We start from the raw sequence: 19,333 nt of genomic DNA on the forward strand, positions 1-19,333 counted from the left end.
CAACCAGTTAATATTCCTGAAATTTTTATTGCTCGTTTTTGAGGTTTGCTAGAGTTCATATCTTCCAAAACATTTCATTTTTTGCTGTTATTTTTTTTTACAAAAGTATGGCCTTCTTAGCCAACAAAGTATTGGCTAACCAGCATCTGTTGAAATTTTTGTTAATCCAATATTTCCGAAATACTTGGAATAAAAAAGTTAAAAAACCATCTGCTTCTTATCGAAATCTTTTGTTTTTATTCATCGAGTGTTTATTCATTTGTCTCCAAACTTCTAAAACTTGCTGTTGGTGAACTATTAATAACAATCAAGTCATTATATCAACTGAAAATTAGAGCTTGTGTCAAGTATAAGAGGTCAAAGTGAAATTTTTCTCGCCAGTTTTTCAAATTTTTTTTTGGTTTTTTGAAATAAAGTTTTCTGCGAGAACGTTTTCTTCACAAAAAAAAAGATAATTTTTGTTATTACATTGTTTCAATCTAACGTTTTAATCGACGTTTACTTTTTTTCGTTAGAACTATTACAAAAATTCTAAAAATGCTTTTTCTGATGGGAACATAACTAAGAAGCAATTATCAAACAGTTAACGGTTTTTTGTTAGTAATAAATCTTAGGCTTTTTCTTTTTTCCAACGTGTATTTTTAAACAAATTGCAATCTTTTGAAGACAATTGCGTCTTAAAAGTATAGAAAAGACAATGGTATGATCAATCGCAACCAATACAATTTTTCATGAAAAGTACTGTTACACTGTTGTTGCCGAATTTTTGTAGCTGGCTAAAAAAGAAATTGTGCACAAAAGCGCAATCAGAATTCGCTGATGGTCTATGAGAAACGAGAAAGCGATGGAAGTGGTTGCTCAAGCAGAGTCAAATTTTTCTTTTTTCAATTCAATCATTAAAACAACTCGACTAAAACGAAAGGTTAAACGTTTACATATCAATCCATATGTTTCAAATCACTAATGATACATGAACAAAAATTTTGGATAATTCATCTTTAGTTGTTGGTTCTTTATAAATGAATTTTTCATATAATTGGTCCTAAGTTTCCAGTGTTGCACTGTCTTCGCCGAAAATGTTTTTCTGTTGAAACAAAAGAAATTGCACAAAAGCTCACAGTTGTTCGGTTATCTACGAAATTTAGTCTAATACAAGTGTGGGAACTATCTGTACCACGCACAGTACCACGCGAGTGGGTTTCTATGGCTAGTTGTATTGTTAATGAGCTTCCAATATTTTCTCCGAAAAGCTTGTCTTGAAGTTGACTCCGCATTTTGCTCAATTTCAGCACCGAGTTTCTAACGGTTTCTCAAAGAATTTAGGTTTTTCTAACGGTTTTTCAAAGACGTTGGAATAATAACTGTATGTGCATTTTACTTCTTGGGGTAGGAAAACTCAAAAAAGTTGTCAATCTCAGCTAAATTGTAGTTTTTCATTAAAAAGCTTAGAGTTGATTTTTTTGAAGTATACTTGGCTAGATAGATGAAATTTAGGTAGAGTCTTGAGTAACTTTCAACTACGAAATCTTCATATTATTTGCTGAAATGGTTAACCCGTATTTTTTGAAATGATTTTTTGAATTTTTTTCAAAAATGCTGTAGAAAATTACGAATTGGTGATTTTTTATTAGTAGTATTAATAGATTTTGAGCTTTTACTTCTCGTCACCCAATGTTTGTTTGTTTATTCTGAATAAAATAAAACTTATCATGACCACAATTTCCCAAGAATTTTGTTAAAAAATGACGATCCATCTAACAATTTATAAGATGTTATAAGACCTTATTGGCCCGCAGAAGAAAACAACAGTTTGCTATATTCGAGTAAAAATTGCTGGCCTTTTCATTAAAGTAAAAAAGATTAACACAAAATCATTAGCCTTCAACCTCACCAAATATGGAAATTGGCTTAGTCTATAAATATGAGTTTTGTGTTCAATCCAGAAAAATGCTAACTAATGTCTCAAATCTGCCAAGTTTTGTAAATTACTACTTAAATTGGAAAAGTTTAAGTACTTAAATTTGAAGTTTTAGTGATGACCACCTTCCTTCACGAGGTCCCAAAGGGTTCCATTTTACTCAAAAGCTTACCAAGATATGACTCCGGCTATTTGTTTTATCTTTTTTTTTAAATTTACAATTTCAAAAAAAATATTTGTATTCCTTGAAAAAGAAGGAGGTGATCTTCAATATAAGAATAAATACAATTTCAGTTTACTTGGAAAATTGCTATAGAAATTGAGAATAAGCCTGGCTTTAAGATCTTAATTTTTAAGCTTTTTTACTGCGGTAGTATCCGCTGTTAACTGGAATTGTTGTTTAGAAATTTTAAATTGAATGACAACTTAAAAGCCAATAGATTTGAAAAATCAAGCTATAAAATTGCTATAGAAATTGAGAATTCAATATAGGCCTGGCTTTAAGATCTTAATTTTTAAGCTTTTTTACTGCGGTAGTATCCGCTGTTAACTGGAATTGTTGTTTAGAAATTTTAAATTGAATGACAACTTAAAAGCCAATAGATTTGAAAAATCAAGCTATAAATTTTTAAGTTAGAAATGCCAAGCTATTTCTGATACCCACTGAAGAAAATACTGAAGAAATACTGATGGCCTTCTCAAAATTGAATGAAATTTAATGTTTCAGAAGAATATTCAAAATTTTTTTTATTTTCTCACGTTTTTTTTATTTCTCTAGCGGCAAAAAACAACTTATGAACAAAGCTTATTTAATATCTTTTGTGATAGGTGCACAAGTTTTGATCAGAAAATCCAACCGAATAGTCCGAGAATGCAAATGAAATAAAAAATGCAAATTTTCGGAGCATCACAAGAATTGTAATTTTGTAGCTTTTTTATCTCATAAACAGTTAACTTTTGATCGTTGTCCGCAACAGATTGTATAATTGTGCAGAAAACTGAGTTGAAAACTGCTTTTTTAACCGCTAAAGAAGTATCCGTGATTGAAACATTGAGTTTAAAAAATCATTTTTTCGTAAGGTGACAAAAACTCAAACCGCTTTATCTAATTCAGTGATCAATTGCTTTCGTATGCCGTGAATTTTTTCTGCAGTGATATTGTGTGATAATCATTTTTTTTGGTTTTGTGTTTCTAGCTTCGATGCCAATACTTTGATCTCAATCTTTTTTGCTTTAAAAGTTTATATTTAAAATGATATTTAATGAGGACGGCTTCGACTTGGATGTTTTATGCCACCATCATTTGCTTCTTTTTCTCTTATTCTATTCCTATACATTTCAACCCTGCCAAACAAGTTCCAAAATGAAGAAACTTTTATACTTAATTTTTTTCGGGAGGGCGCTCCAAATAATGCGTCGTAGAAATGAATCTAATTCTTTGTTTCAAGAAATGAATCTACCTAATCCGTGGACACAAAACTTGGCCAATTTTTTAAATTTTTTTGTTTCTCCCCCAGACAAGTCCGATGACCCCCTCGCCCTATTTTTTGCTCTTAAGGCGTGTTTTCAAAACAGCTTTCCATTGAGAGAAAACTTTTGCTGCTTTTGAGTTTTGACGTATTTGTAAAGAACAGATTCGTAAGCTATGAAGCAGGTGATGTTTGTTATCAACTGTCACATGACCACGAAAAATTTGGTCCGTATGTCTCAGAAAAGGAGCAAATTTGGAGGTAATTTGTAATGTCGAAGCAAACGCTATGAATTAACAAAATAAATCTACGCTCAAAAATTTGCAAGAAATAAGCTTTAAAAAATGATACTTGATCTAGATTAAGAAGTGAAGTTGATTCAAAAGCATTCTTACGTTCTGTCAAGAATACCAAAAGTTCGCTTATCTTCGAAAATTTTGTTTCACTTGTTTTTTTTTTCAGATGGGCGTAGGGTGCTCGCATGACCCGATATCCAAGTGCGATATCTGGGGTGGGTGCAATCTAGAATGCGACAGAGGTCAAACTGTCTCTGAAGCTACTTGTCTATGTCCTCAAGGGTCGCTATTGGATGATGACAGAGGTCATTGTGTCATTCCTACAACTGACGGTCAGTCTTGCTCTTTTTTTGAAAAAAAGCTCAGAGTAATGACAACCTCAAATAAAGCTTAAAAAATCCAAGTTTACAAAATAATTTAGTTTCACTTATTATTACTTCATAAAAAATAAAACGCAAAGGTCATATTTCGTTAAGTATTTTCAACAAATGAAATATATAGTTTCATATCAAGTCCCGCGGGCCGTGAATGCATGAAAAATTATTATTATTACTTAGTTAATAGTACCAATTATATAAAGAGTTAAAATCGTAGTGAAAATACACTGGTGTGAAACGAGAGGCGGGCAAAATGACAGAGAGGTGAAATGATCGAGGGGTGAGACGATCGGGGTGAAATGAGAGGCGGTTAAGTTAAGAGGGGTGAAAAATCGAGGCACCCAAAATTTGATGCTGCAGTTAAATTCATAGTGCTACTGTTTTCAGTTATCATGAAATCATACCAAAAAGGCGCATAAATTGGGATTTTATTTGAATTGTTCGATAAAAATCTTTTAGAATCGATTAAAATTATTGGTCTGGACGGATTCAAATCAGAGGCCTGGACTTTAAGGACTAGATCTCCTGTGGGAGACATTGGAATGTCAATCAAACCAAACTCAGAGAATGGAGCACGCTCATTGGCTGTCTCACCAACCAATAGGATGGTCTTCTATACGCATGATCCCAACAGATTGGTAATTTGTCTATTCAACACTTTTTTTACAAATAATATAAGATTTAGAGTAGAGTGCACGTAATTATGTTGAGTTGACCTTGAGAATGGATTTTTTTAGTTCTTGTGGTAAACTTCTGTATGAAAAGATGGAGTAAATTACAAAAACTTGTTGCCACCAAAAACTGTTTCTAATACAGAGAGGAAACAAATTCGATATTTTTTATAGTAAACAAGTTTTTGTTGTGATTTCTGAGGAGAAGCAGTGAGTTCATGGAACTTATGCGCATTTAGGAACCATGTTTTAATGTTCTGATAAAAATTATTATATAGGCTTGCTTTGTATGCTTTATACTCTTGACCCTGCCCAATTCAGTTATGCCACATAGAAGAGAAATGTTTTCTCCATGAAAAAAAGTACTCCATGAAACTACAATTTTGGGTAAGTGCTTTGATGCGCCTATTAAATTCGCCCCTTATATTTTAACCCCAATTTATTCCCAAATCTCGCTTCAATAATTTTATAACTTTAGGAGAGGTATGGAAAGCTATACGCCCATTCCTACACAGCTCAACAACACGAAGTGCACCCTATACCCAATGTATACTTCAAAGAAGCAGGTCAATTAGCCTACGACTGGATAGCAGATAATCTCTACCTGGTCGACAAAGCCCTGGGTCAGATTCTGGTGGTGACTGGACCAGAGTACAGTTTATCAACAACAGTTGTGGCACATGAGTTGTTCTACTCCTCAGGACTGGCTATCGATCCTATTGAAAGGTTCATTGATTTACCTCAAAATGCGCCTAAAAAACCAATATTTTATTGAGTTCGTTTAGCTTCAGACTTGTATTTTTTAGTTTTATTTGCCATATAAAAATCTATTTCAGATTACTTATGTGAAATATTTGTGTTTTTTATTTCTTGTTTCTTTTTTAGTATTGGCTGCATATTTGATCAACTGCTACAAACAATTTTCGATTGAACTTTTGCGATTCAGTTTATAATTGTTAATCAGTGGGGGAGGTTTTTAAAATGAAATGAGAGACCGACTTGTTCAACGTAAATTTGAGATCTCTAAGGAGAAACTTTTATTCGACGAAGTCATTAAAATTATCACATCAACTGAACATAATCAAAGGTTAATGGTATTGAAACTGATCGCAACGAAATGTCCATTATTGTAGAGAAAAGATTACATGGAGGCCACAAGTTAACAATTTCAACTTCTTTACGGCAAGCACAATCAATGGAAACAACAACATTGAAATGATCTTTTCCAGAAGCTCAAAAGTTTTTTTAATTTGTTTAAGTCCAATGTAATTTCTGCTATTGCCCACCTGCACAGGCTAGTTTTCAAAATTCAGTTTGTTTTAGAATATTTAACCTGTCATCTAAATTACAGTTTTGGAACTTATGGAAAAATTATCCAAAACTGGCTAAATCCACAAGTTCAATCAATTTGGAAAGCAACATCTAAGAATAATAGATTCGAAAATAAAAGTGAAAGTGAAAAAATTTGTTCTATACGATCGTTCTTTCAGAGATTTAAAAAAAACCAACGGATTATACTTGTTGCTGGAACTTCAAGAACCGGAAAAAAATTATGCTGGCTCTGCATGTTTTGTTTTTTATACGTTGTGTTCTTGGCTACCCTCCTAGATAAAAATTTGGTTGTTGTTTTCCCAGGAGTGAAAAGATATCAACAGTTTAATAATTGAATGATTAAAGAGGTGTCTTTAGTTATGTCAAAAAATGAGAAAGTAAGGAAATAAGATGTGATAAAGGGAAAAAAATAAGAAGACAAAAAGGCTTCACGCACGGTGGGGATTGAACTACTGCGCGCGGTTTGCTTGGGTAAAAAACCGTTGCGCAACAATGTTCTTATAATTTATTGGACAAAAAGCGAGAAAGCAGAGGTGATAAAAATAAAAAGAATGAAGAAAAAATTCAATGGAAAAAATATTATAATGTGCTATGCTGACATAACCCATAAAATCACTTAACCGAACCTTTGAAAAAATCCAAGTGAGAATGAAAAGTAGGAATGGTATTGGATAAAAGAGTAGCTAGTAGATTGGGTAGATTTTTTATTGAATTTTCTGGCATCTTGAGTGTGATGGTGAGAGCATCCCTTAGATAAAAGCTTTGCAATTCTTCTCTCCAGTGTTTGTTCTTACATTTAAGCCGGAAATTCACACAGCGAAGTGCTGACTTTGATGTAAGGTGAGGATATGAAGCGATGTATGTTTGACAATTGCTCCTATTTAACTAAGCACCCGGCTAGCAAAAAGTCTTCAGTAGAGCGCTGTTTCATGATAATGGACCTCGAATTGAAAATAAAAAATAAAAGAGCGAAAGAAAAAGAAAGACAGAAAGAAAGATAATAAGTTATTTCTGTGACTATAACAACCTTCTGCGTTATTCGTTTGGCTTTGAAGGCGTTAGGCTTTTGACCATTTTTTTTGTGGTTTTAATTTAAGAAAAAAATAAAAATACTCTAAATCTCAAAGTCTCCGCCCAACTCATGTTTAAATATTAGAGTCGTACATACGGTATCTCATTTGACTCTTAAATAACTCATAAATTATTCCAAGTAATCAAGTTATAGGCAATTGAACAAAATTTGCTGCCTAATTTGTTTGAACATGAGTGACAATAACCATTAAAATAAGTGATGTTACTAGTGCTTTTTGTAGCTGTTGGTTACGGGTAAGTTATCAGTTGTTTTTGCAGTAGGAAACAATGAAATATTGCAAGAAATTAAGACGAGGTATTTTTACTTTTTTCTAGAAAAACCTCCCCAGCGAATAACCCTAAAACTAATAGTGTTCGTTCTGCCTTGTACTGATTTTATTACCTTTTCTTAGAAGCATTGCTCTCAAAACCCTAGATAATTGACTTGAACTCTAAATAAAAAAATATAATTATTGGTGACGTTATGTTATAACCTAGGCCTTATCTGTTATCCGAGAGTGAATGCGGCCAAAAAAATAGTTAATTTCCCGGTCATTCCACAGCCAGAAGTAATTTCAATACGCACAGTGTGCGCCGAACTTATAAAAATGTATTAGATTACATAAATTAAAAAAAAACATTTTCATTAAAAATTAAATAACGCCTAGAGCCTAGAGTTTTAACTCAGTGTTTTTTAAATTAAGCTATTCCCGATTTGAGAACTATATGAAACTTATCAATCGTAAAACGCTATCTATGTATTTATGGCAACTTACCAACCCCACAGCTGTCCTAATAAATTTCCAGTTCAGCTGATAAACAGTCAAAACAGCAAAAAATATTGCAGTTTAGGCACAAACTACCACTTTTTCGAAATCAAGATTTTATTTTAGAATTCTCTTCTACTCAGACAACGACCCTTCCTTCACCAGAATAGACAGATGTGAACTAGATGGGACAGACTGTTTCGCCATTGTCACTGACAACCTCTTTGAAGTTGTGTCTCTAGCTGTGGATCTGTACACTAACTATGTCTATTTTGCAGACGCCTCTTATAACTACATACATGCTGTCAATTATGTTGGAGCTGACCGGTTAGCCCTTAACTGAATTATTATTTAGTTATTAAGAGGAAAGATGTGTTATTTTTTATAATATTACAACATGCAACTTTAACCTCGTGGTTATTCTCGTTTAAATGTTTGGGATTTTAAATAAGCCATGAAGAGACAGTGCATTGAAACATGATAAGACTTACAAAAACCTGATAAGTTTTTCGTTGTTTTAATCAATGCTTGGTCGATGTGTTACCTTATCGTCAGAACCTTGTCTAGAAGTTCTTTTGTATTCAGTACATTGTCTAAGTTGTGAATATTGGGTCTGTATAAAAATCCCGGCTCTCGCCAAAGTTCATACAAAGTCTTTTTATAGCCCATTTCGATCTATCACGGACTTTTCAAGGACAATTTTGATCGAGGACGGTATGTTCTCCACTAGGGTATGAGTACTTCCCTATCTCACCCTTTCTTATGAAAGTACCAACGGAAGAACTGTGATCGAAAGCGCTGTTAATATACAAATTGGATCTAGGTTAAACTGTTTAATAATTTTTATTGAAAAATGATTGCACCAAACTAAGAGTTGTTGAATTTAATCATGTGTCGTCGTGCACGTTTTGTGTTTTAAGCATGGTTATGCGACTCAGCACTTGAAAATCCTGCACTGTATATAAAAAATTTGGAAATCTAAAATCTAGCACTGCAGAGATCTGCCGTTTTAAAATTTACACGTGAGAATTTCGAGGAACTTCTTGTTTTTTTTTCAGTCGCGTGATTCTCGCTTCCGACTCCCACATCCGAGAGCTGTCATCGATTGACGTGTTCATGGATTACGTAATATTCGCCGACTCTACTCTCAACACTCTCGGAATATACTCCAAATTTGGCAACTACTCCGCCCATTCCCAACTCTCAATGGAAGAGCCCAAGTTTATCCCTACTGTTGAGCCCATTCATTCTGTTGTGCTGGCTCATAAACTGAAGGAGCGAAATCCCGAGTTTATACGTAAGTAGTGTTAACTGAGTTTCAGGAACTGTTTTCTTTTCTTTTTCCACGTAAACAGGGTGAACAAAATTGTCGAATTATTAGCCTGTGTGAAACCAAGTAACGCTTATTGTTGCGCTGATTGTCGAACTCGTCGAACTTACTCGCCTATATCTCGTAAGAATCATCCAAGACTTCGTACCAAATCCTTTTAAAAAAAATTACGACCTGAAAAAAGTCTTGTACCATGACTTTTTCAAGCTCATTTATACTTAAATGGCTCATATATACTTATATATGTATTTAACTGGTGTACACTTGGCGATTAAAATAAATGTAGTACTATTAATTTGTATACAAGAGTAAAGCAAGACAGTGTCAAAATATCATAAAAGATAATAGTTGGGCGTCTTAACCAAACAAAGTGGACCGCTTTGACCATTTTACCTCTTTAATTCCACAAAACATAACCTAATACATGTAAAATGGAATCTAAGGACAAAGCGCTTACTATACTATTTGATAATTATACAATCTCTTCGACTTTTTCCTTTGTCGCTAAATTCCGCAAATTAGTCCAATATTTTTGAAAGGCTCTTAATGTTTAAATTCTATGTTATTTGCAATATGAACTCAATTCGTCTCACATTCAGTCAAAATGTGAGAAAATATTGAAATATATAACTCCAACAAATTTTTCTGAATAATGGAGGCAAATTATTTGTTGAAGCTTTAAAAAACTTAAGCCATTTGTCTCATTAACATTAAAAAAATTGAATCTATTTGTATGTTATGTCATAAAACTTGTGCACAATTAATGCAGCTGGAGAGTTGTTCAGTCGCTGTAAATTCAAGGGCAGAAGCTTTAACTATGCAATATGGATTATCGAAGATCCGTTGGGCGGTATGCTGTTTCTTACAATCTAGGTATAACACAAATTGAAAGTTGTTGAGCTAAAATTAGAAACAGTATGAATAATTCAATAAAACGCGATATCAGAAAATTATTTTTTATACAACAATGTAAAACCTTTACAAAGAGTTTTCCTATGATCATATTACACCCGATGGACCTTCATTACTGGTCAAAACAGACCCCTTAATTTAGTTTAAGTTCTCCTTTACTTTAGACCAGTAAATTTAACGTACGGGAATCTGAACTACACTCACATTACTTTGTCAGTGCTGTCCAGAAAGGGTTTTTAGATCCATTTCGCTGAAAAGACCGACGATACAAAATGGGCTACACTAACAGAACTTTGTCAGTAATTTTAACAGAGCATCAAGAAGCAATTTTACATACTTTAATTCCATGATTTTTTTTCAAATTCACTTATAATTTTAGTCAATTAATAAATGCACAAATATCTCTTCTCCTGTAATAAAGATTAATTTATATAATTGAGGGCAATTTATTCTGATTTACGCAAATTGTGAAGCCTAATTACTGAAATTGTTAAATCTTATTGCATTTGCTCTTTGAAGACAATTACACTAACTCGTCAGTGTTTTCACCAAAATTCATTTATGGACAAGATAGACATAATTCCCTCAAAATATTTCAATCCGAGCCAATTTAGCGAACTTAAGGGCTTTCCACGGAATTAATGTATTAAGATTGCATGTGAAATCCACTTGCACAAATCGTTCATTTATGTCCATTGGGGGTCTATAATGTTTCCTAATTTCAAAGTTTGTTAGTAGTAGCTCTTAATTTGTAGTTTAAACTGGGGTAAAATAGCTGCATGTAAAGTGATTTGATATCAAGCTACACTGCAGCGCAAAAATTTTGCTCATCGATTTTAAAAATGATTTCTTATAGTGTCCTTTTTGAAACAAAATTTAAAAATTCCGACGATCATTTTGGTGAAATTATTGGTTTTTTAATGTACTGAGGAGTAAATAAACTCTTTGGCACAGAAAATTACTCATATTGCAAGCTTAGACTTGCTAACTCCCAAAAAATCTTCTTAGATACCATAGAAAGAACATGCAAGCTGTGATTGAAGTTCTTGCAGTCCTTACATAATAATAATAATAATAACATAAGACATTATTACACCGAAGAATGATGATTTTAAATTCAGTCACTCACCTGGTAATAAACCTAGATAAAAGTGTTCTGAATGCAATTATCAACTGTAATGAGTAAATTATTGATCCCACTGAGAGCCATAAAAGTTTTTTTCACTCAATTGGGGCTACACCACAACCGTCAAAATAGTTGATCAACGAATGAACTTTAAAGTGGGTTCTATGGTGTATCGAATACCAACTTCAGCATCCTGTGCTTTTTTGGTCGCACATAGGGTCATAACCAGAAGTGTCTAAAAACTGACTTCAATTTCAGGAGACAACCCGTGTGGCGTTGACAACGGAGGCTGTAGTGAGATTTGTGTTCCTACTAACCGAGGCGCAGTTTGCTTGTGTGGAGCAGCAAAACAGCTTCACTCAGATGAAAAATCTTGCCGTGGTTAGTAGAATAGAGAGCAATTAAAACTTATCTTCGCGTCTTGCTTGTTTCTGCGTAAGTTTAAACGTTTTTTTTCTTCAAAATTGCAATGTTGAAATGAAAAACCTTCTTGGCTCACAAGCCCACTTTTTTTCGGAAATTCAGCTGTGTTTCCGTTTTTTAAAACGAAAATTAATTACTTGGCCTCTTTCTCCATTTTTATGTGGTTCTTCTGTATTAACCTTTCCATTGGATTTTGGCACACAGCAAAAAAGCCAAGAGAAAGTTTCCAATTAATTTATTTACAAAAAATGACCAATTCAATAGGAGGAGTTGGTCAATTTTTGTGTAAACCTTAACTAACTCGGAATTATTTTGCTCGTATTTTTAGTTGCGTCTGCCGAAAGTCACTGTAGAAATGAATACAAAATAGACTATAGTATAGTAGTGAAAGCGTTGAAATAAAGTTTTCTTTTTCAAAATACAGAATTTTTTAAAATCTTTTTTGCTGAATGCGTTAACTGCTTCAGACTCTGACGGGTTCCTGTTAGTCTCGGAGGGCAAATCAGTTCGAGGCATTGCAAATGGGGAGTCCCAATCTGAAGCCATGGTTCCCGCAGTCTCTCATGGCCAATCTCTATTCTTCGGATTAGACTTCGACTACCAAGAGAGAGTTGTCTTCTTCACTGAGTTTGTCATGGAATCGGTTAGCCAGTAGTTGATTGAAATTTGCATTTTTTTCTTAGTCGATAGTTATTTATGGATAAAAACGTGATCAACTGATATTGGGTATGGAGAGACCGTGGGTCTACATATGAAGAGAGTTTTTTTGTCTTTTAAAACTGAAAGCTGGACAGTTGGAAGCTGTTGACTTTCCTTTTTTGACAGATCTACCCTTTCTAAGGACAAATTGATAACAGAATGGCCGATCACCATCTCACAAAAAAGTAGCTTCAAAATTCGTCAACTGCAAAATTTGTTATCTTTGTTCAGTTATGAGATGAGGCGCAGGTATTATCAATTAACTGTTCTTTCTCGTTATCCCCCCCACCCCCCCCCCCCACCTCTTCAAATGACTGTGGCCCCCATTATGAGTCAATTACGGATGTTCCTGCCAGTTCCTCTAAGTCCTCTAAGCTGATAGCTCGAAGGGTGCAGTACCCCTGGTCGTAATACCCGATTCCATGATACAGGATATTAAATATTGGTCGAGCAATGCCCTCTTCTGATGGGCCGACATACTGTATGTCGATAACCTAGTTGAGTTGATAATGGTCGTTTCACATCTTAACTTGTAACTTATGTTAATCATGGTTCTACAGGTAACAAAAAATCTTCTGTTTTCAGGTCATAATGAAGTCACTAGATGAGCCGATGACTGATGACTCATTTGTATGGTCCAGATGGTTCTATCAGCCAGAGGGACTCTCATATGACTGGACTTCCAAACTCCTCTACGTCACAGACTACAGATACGGAACTGTGACTGCATTGAACCCGTTTAAGAAACAGGCCCGGATCCAGAGGGCCAATCTGAACCAACCCAGATCAATTGCGGTACATCCGGCTAAAGGGTACGTTGTCGGGAAAGTTGTTGAGTCAAAAAAGTTCGGAGTTGCTGCTTAAGCTCGCACCAAACTTGGATGGGCATCTGCAAAAAAGAATAAGCATAATCGAACAAGAGTCTGGCTAATGTCGTATTTTAGAATGTTGAAAGTATAACTATTTTGAATTGTACATATCAGATCCCGTACCTAACTCTAAAGCAAATTCAGTACTAGTCAGAGTCTGATTCAGGTCACATTTTGCACTGAATTTGTCTGATTCAGAGCTAATTCAGTGATTAATTCTGAATTATCTTCTGATTCAGAAAAATACTGAATATTTTGTCTGAATTTTGCTCTGATTCAGAAAAAATCAGAAATCGCGTTGCAGTTGGTTCTGAAATTCTTCTGAACCAGTACTAAAACTTGAAAAATCTCTGAAATTGTTCTGAATCAGACCTGATTGTTACTGAGCTTTAGGTACGGGATAAGCTTTGACATGGCTTTTACATGAAGCTCTATTCATTCAACGTAAACTTGGCTGGAGAAATGAAGCCTGCGTGAAAAAAGAAGAACAACGTTGGCGAATTTAAGACTAGATATTGTAACCGTGTTTCACACACTAGTCTTCCATATTAGTGGGCAGGGGTCCAGTACTGATCAATTTTTGGAATAGATTCATGTGTTTATACCCGACTCATAGAAATATTAGTGTCACTAGAGTGTTACTAGATAACCGTCCCAGTATGACTAAGTTAATCGGTGAGTCAAAAAACAATAGCGAGACACTTCAGGGAAGCCGTTGACAAGGTTATTTTCCTCTCTGGAAAAGTTTGTACAAAATCGTGTGACTCATGATCCAAATCAAGCATTCTGTTGCATCATTTGATTGAATTGGAGTCTTGAACAGTATAAACCAACATAATTCATGATAGTTTCAGGTTATTGTTTACTTTTGACATATGATCTGACTGCTTTAGAATGAATATCAGATTAATAGTGCACTAATTTTTTTTTTTTTGACGTAAAACCTGATTTTGTCAAAATGCTTGGTTGGGGAATTCCTGGTTGAAATTAGTTCCAAGTTTAGTTGATTCTCAGAAAGTTTATTACGATCAGGCTTGTACCCTCAAATCACCATGGTACCCACTCAATTGGGTCTTCATCAACCCACACCATCGGGTTGAACAGAATGTGCCATTTTTTAGTTTAGCCTATATTGAAATATTATTTCAGCTACGCTTTCATTGCAATAGATGGTCTTTCCAGTCCTGCCATTATTCGGATCACCCTCTCTGGCATAGGCAACCCAGAGGACTTTGTGACCAAACACTTGGTCTATCCGGACAGTCTGGCTATTGACTTCGATGCCCACAAGCTCTACTGGAGTGACTATTCTAAACCAAGTATCGAGTTTGTCAACCTGGACGGAACTGGAAGACATTCTCTGGCTATTCAAGGTGAGCAGTGCTCGCGCGAATTAAAACGAGCGTTTCGGTATGCGTTTATTATTATTCCTATCATAAAAAATGAAAACATTGAATTCCAAAATGTTACACACCATAAAAGTGTTAACAAAATGGCAATGTACAAATCCTAAAATACATAAAACAAAAAAATATATATTTTACAACGTTTGGAATATGAAAATATATATATATATTTGATGCTGAGAAACTAAAAACAATGAAAAATTAGAAAATGTTCCTCAAGAAACCTCTGTATTCCAATGCACTTGGGTCCTTCAGATATTCGTTGAAAAAGAGTTTTTTTCAGAAAACCTTTGATGTTTTTAACCTTATCGAGTTTTTGTCTTTGTTCATATGGAACTTCATTGTACAATTTTATGGCTTGCAGCATCAATGAATTATCGATGAATTCCGAATTTCTTTTCATAGTCGGATAAATTTTTCCTGTTCTCGCATTTTGGTTGCACTTGGAAATTTGCAATTCATTGTTCTTGCTAGAAGCTGGTAATTGTTTCGTAACGTCTTTCAGGAAAAAAACCATGCATCGATATTTGAGAAGGAATCCAACAGGCATGATTCTGTTTTTTAATTTTAAATCAGTCGAGCAATCATACTTTTTTCTTTTGAAACACACTTTTATTCGCCAACTAAGTTCTTTTTCTAAAGTTATCATGAGATTTTTTCTGATACCAACGAGCATAAGATATGAGTACTGAACGTGGCTTAAAACAATAGTGTTACTCTTGATTATATAGGAAAATAATTCTTTATATCTTTCAAGTTTTGATGCTGCACGCCTTTCTGTATAGTATTCTTTTGATCTCTTCTTTAAAGTTTAATTTGTTATCTGATTTTATTCCTAGACGTCGATTCTCCAATGTTCACAACGTTGACATTGAGATATGATGAGTTGGTGCTTTTCTTGATGGACCAAACACGATATTTTCTGTCGTCTTATTGTTCATCATTAATTGATGTGATTGGAAGTAATAACACAATTCTTCAATATTTTTTTCCGAATAACTTCTGGCTATTTTTTTATTATTATGAGAAGAATAGAGGAAAGTGTCATCAGCGTACTGGATTACTTGACAAATGTCATTATCAATAGCTCTATGAAGATCTTCCACATAAATGTTGAACAATAATGATCCTAATACAGTGCCTTGTGGCACTCCTTTGTTAAGTAAAATGCAGTCGTAACCATTAAATGAGAAAACTACTTTTTGAGTTATGTCTTTCAAATATGATCTAATCAATTGTGTAGATGTTCCGTCGAATCCTAAACACTTGAATTTTTCTATTAGTATTTCGTGAGAGCTTGAGTCAAATGCTTTTGACAGATCGAGGGATACTCCACAATTTGTCTTTTTTTCCCATTTCGGTTCTTGCATTTTCCGTACATTGTAGTATGGCGTCTGTTGTGGACACTTTTTTTCCTATATTCAATTTGTTTAGGTGACAGCAAGTTATTTGAGACCAAATAGTCCTTAATTTGGTTCCTTATACTTTGCTCAAAACTTTTTTCCAATGCGCGGGTTACTGATATTGGACAATAATTATTGGGATCTTTTGTGTTTCCTTTTTATAAAGAGTTGAGACCAAAACTTTTTTGAGGTCAGTCTTGAACGAAGACTCAGAAATAAACTCGTTTATGAGAAAACAGAGAGGCTCCTCCAAGAACGGTTGGGCATCTTTCAACGCCAATGCGCGAAATTATGAAGGAGTCGAAGGTTTGTTCACATTCAAACTTTTTATCAAACCTTGGACTTCTTTACAAGTAACATATTTGAAAACAAACCGATTTGAATTTCCCTTATCAGTTGAGAGAGCAATGTTTCATCAAATATTTTTCTTTCACCAAAGTTTTCTCCCAAAACTTAAAACTTAAAATTCAAACGGTTTGCGATGTCTTTTCGTAATAAGCTCACCGAGTGTTTATTACAGTTCGTTGTTTTTCATTATTACTAACTTCATTTATAAATTTCCAGATACTTTACTTTTTTCTGTGTTTAGCGCAAAAAAGTCTTTTAACAAGGAAGCTTCATTTTCTGATTTGAATTTTTTACCAGTTAGGAATTTATTCCCATACAGGACAAATTTCGGTTTATCATTCCTCAACAAACAAGATTTCAATGGCGCATAAACATATATTGCTTGCTCGACTATAATGCAAAATTTGGACATCATTTCGTTAACCTTTGTGACATTCAGAAAAGACTCCAATCTGAATTCCGAATATACTGCTGAAATTTTTCTTTAGAATAGTTTTTTTTGTCGAAGAATTTTTTCTTTGGAATTTGTTTCATGATCGTTTTTCCTTCTAATATAGCAACTGTTCCGTAAAGTTCACAATGTTCAAAATGCTCTCTGTAACAAAACATAGTTTGAAGTTTTCTGTTATGATATAATCAATCAATATAGTCATGTTGATACTCTGTCTTGTCCCTATCTTTGTGTTACATGACGCCAACCTGTACGGAATAAATAGCGTTTCTAATTTTCGCTTTTCGTTCTTCCCAAAAACGTCAATATTTTAATGTCTATCAAAATTATCCGTTTGTTCTCAGCTGCAGCAAAGTCAATTCCCAGAGCCAGTTCTGACAGAAACACTTCAGAAAGTTGTCTGATCGGGCAGTACAAAAGACTTATCAAATACTTTTTTTTTGAACTCACATTCTATCCAGATGCTTTTGAAACGAGATTCGGAGGTTGTGTTAAGATTTGGACGTTCTTTAGGTTTCAGTGATCTAGGTATATAGAGCAGATGACCATCTCCACTGGTTTTGCCATGTTATAAAAGATTCTTATCTTATCTGAAACATTGGAAACTTTCCCTGCGTACTTCCAAAAATGGATATGATAATTCATTTTGGGCAATGTTTCTGTAAAGCCAAAAATTGTGTTTTGTCCCATATTATCCATTAATTGCTTTAAGTTGGAGTTCTGACCAACAATTCTTCTACAATTGAGAGAAAAAATGTTTAGATTATCCATGAAAGACGGCTTTCTGTTTTGAGGCATTCAGCTTACTTCAGAACTTGCCCTGGTTTTTTTCTACATCTCCACATTGAATCATGATAAAAAGCCTTAACTATTCAGAAAAAAAAACAAATATTTAATTCACGGGAAATTGAAATTGAAATAAAAATAAAAGGCGTTCCAGATGTTATATTGTATAACACGAAAATCGCACCTCATGAAAATTGTCATACACCAATTCAGTTGCAGATACAGTTCGTGAAGATAAAATCAGTACAATTATATGACTGAATCTCCATTTCCATGAAGTGCCTTACCTAAAAATCGATACCAAAATTGAAATATAAAACAAATAATACATCATCTCGCGTTAATATACGTATTATTAAAAATCATACGTTCCTCTGGTGAAGTATTACGTTTGGTTGAATGGTTTGCGTTGAAAGGGTTGAAATTTAATTCTTTTGAATGATTGGTTGAAACTGCGACTGGATTGAGTATCTGCAATTACATTGTTATGATGTTGGAAGAAAGTGTTCTAAAACTGCATTCTTTAAAAAAGGTACTCCCTGCTGGTAATTTAATTGTAAATCATCGTAAAACAGATAGTTGTGGTGGGGTAGTTTCATCATCACTTGGTATAAATGGGTATTAGTTGAATGGGTAATAATTTAAAATCCAAACTTTTAGCATTAATTTCAAGTTTGCATTAATTTCAAGTTTTTTGTTGAAAGCAGATATTCATTCATTAACAAAATAGTTATGATTTGATTACTTGATTGGTGGGATCTTCATTAGCACTAGAAATTTGGGTTTAAATTTGTAAGACACTGCTTCAACTAATTCAATGTATTCATTAAAAAGGTCGTTCAAATCACGTTGTTTTTGTTTTAAGTTCGTTCCCTGGATATTTTCTAGATCAGCTATCTACTACTAGATGCGTGAATGCAGATGTCTTTTGGTATTGAAATATCATTTACCAGATTCTTACCACACTACTTCCAATTAATAAATTCTCCGTGTTCTCTGGAATATTAAAAGTTGGAAATGTTCTCACTTCCTATTCGTTATTTAATTTATGTGGTACTTCCTGATCATTTTTTGTGTGTTGCTTGTCATCTTTCTCTTCATTTTTTTGAAAAGGTCAGCATAGATTTGATAAAATTCGCATTTAGAGTTTTTTGAAGGATTGGAAGGATAGCGTTGCGGTATAAATGTACAATTGGTTTGTTTACAGATGGAACACTATTAATAATAGGGGTGGAGTTCGTAAAAGCAAGCGAAGTAGTGTATCTATTTTAAGCAAAAATCATTTGATAAGAACGCGTGTAAAGAGTAAGAAATTTAAAACGTGGATGTTAAAAGAACAATTCGAGCAAATTGAAACGTAGAAGCAACTGTACAGTAAGAATGAAACGTTCGTTAAACTATGCAGGCTTTTGTTCAATTTATAAAACCAAATTGGCTTATAAACCAAATCACTTAAGTAATTATTTCAATAATTATGTTGTCTTTATAAATGTGTAAATAAATTCTGAAAATGCCTATGTTGCAACTAGAAATCTAATAACAACTCTTAACGACGTTCAAACGCAGTGCTCAAAAATTATTTGTACAATTAGGAAGAAAACAAGATATTCATCGAAACAATTACTTTTGATTATTTGATTTTGTGGTTGAAACATTATAAATAAAAGCTTGCACGATAT

At 33.8% G+C, this 19,333-nt stretch overlaps 1 protein-coding gene across 1 annotated transcript in view; it reads left to right on the forward strand.

The window, feature by feature from the left end:
- The window catches only part of LOC142349159 (low-density lipoprotein receptor-related protein 2-like), a 341,838-nt gene that overhangs the window by 30,749 nt on the left and 291,756 nt on the right, over positions 1–19,333 (forward strand). Inside the window, 9 exon segments of the mRNA XM_075400574.1 lie at positions 3,850–4,015; positions 4,520–4,698; positions 5,210–5,457; positions 8,028–8,228; positions 8,960–9,198; positions 11,528–11,650; positions 12,160–12,335; positions 12,977–13,203; positions 14,410–14,633. Coding sequence (XP_075256689.1) covers positions 3,850–4,015; positions 4,520–4,698; positions 5,210–5,457; positions 8,028–8,228; positions 8,960–9,198; positions 11,528–11,650; positions 12,160–12,335; positions 12,977–13,203; positions 14,410–14,633 — 1,783 coding nt within the window.

This window comes from Convolutriloba macropyga, chromosome 11 (assembly GCF_964194025.1).
Source record: "Convolutriloba macropyga chromosome 11, txConMacr16.3, whole genome shotgun sequence".
NCBI classification, from domain to species: Eukaryota; Metazoa; Xenacoelomorpha; order Acoela; family Convolutidae; genus Convolutriloba; species Convolutriloba macropyga.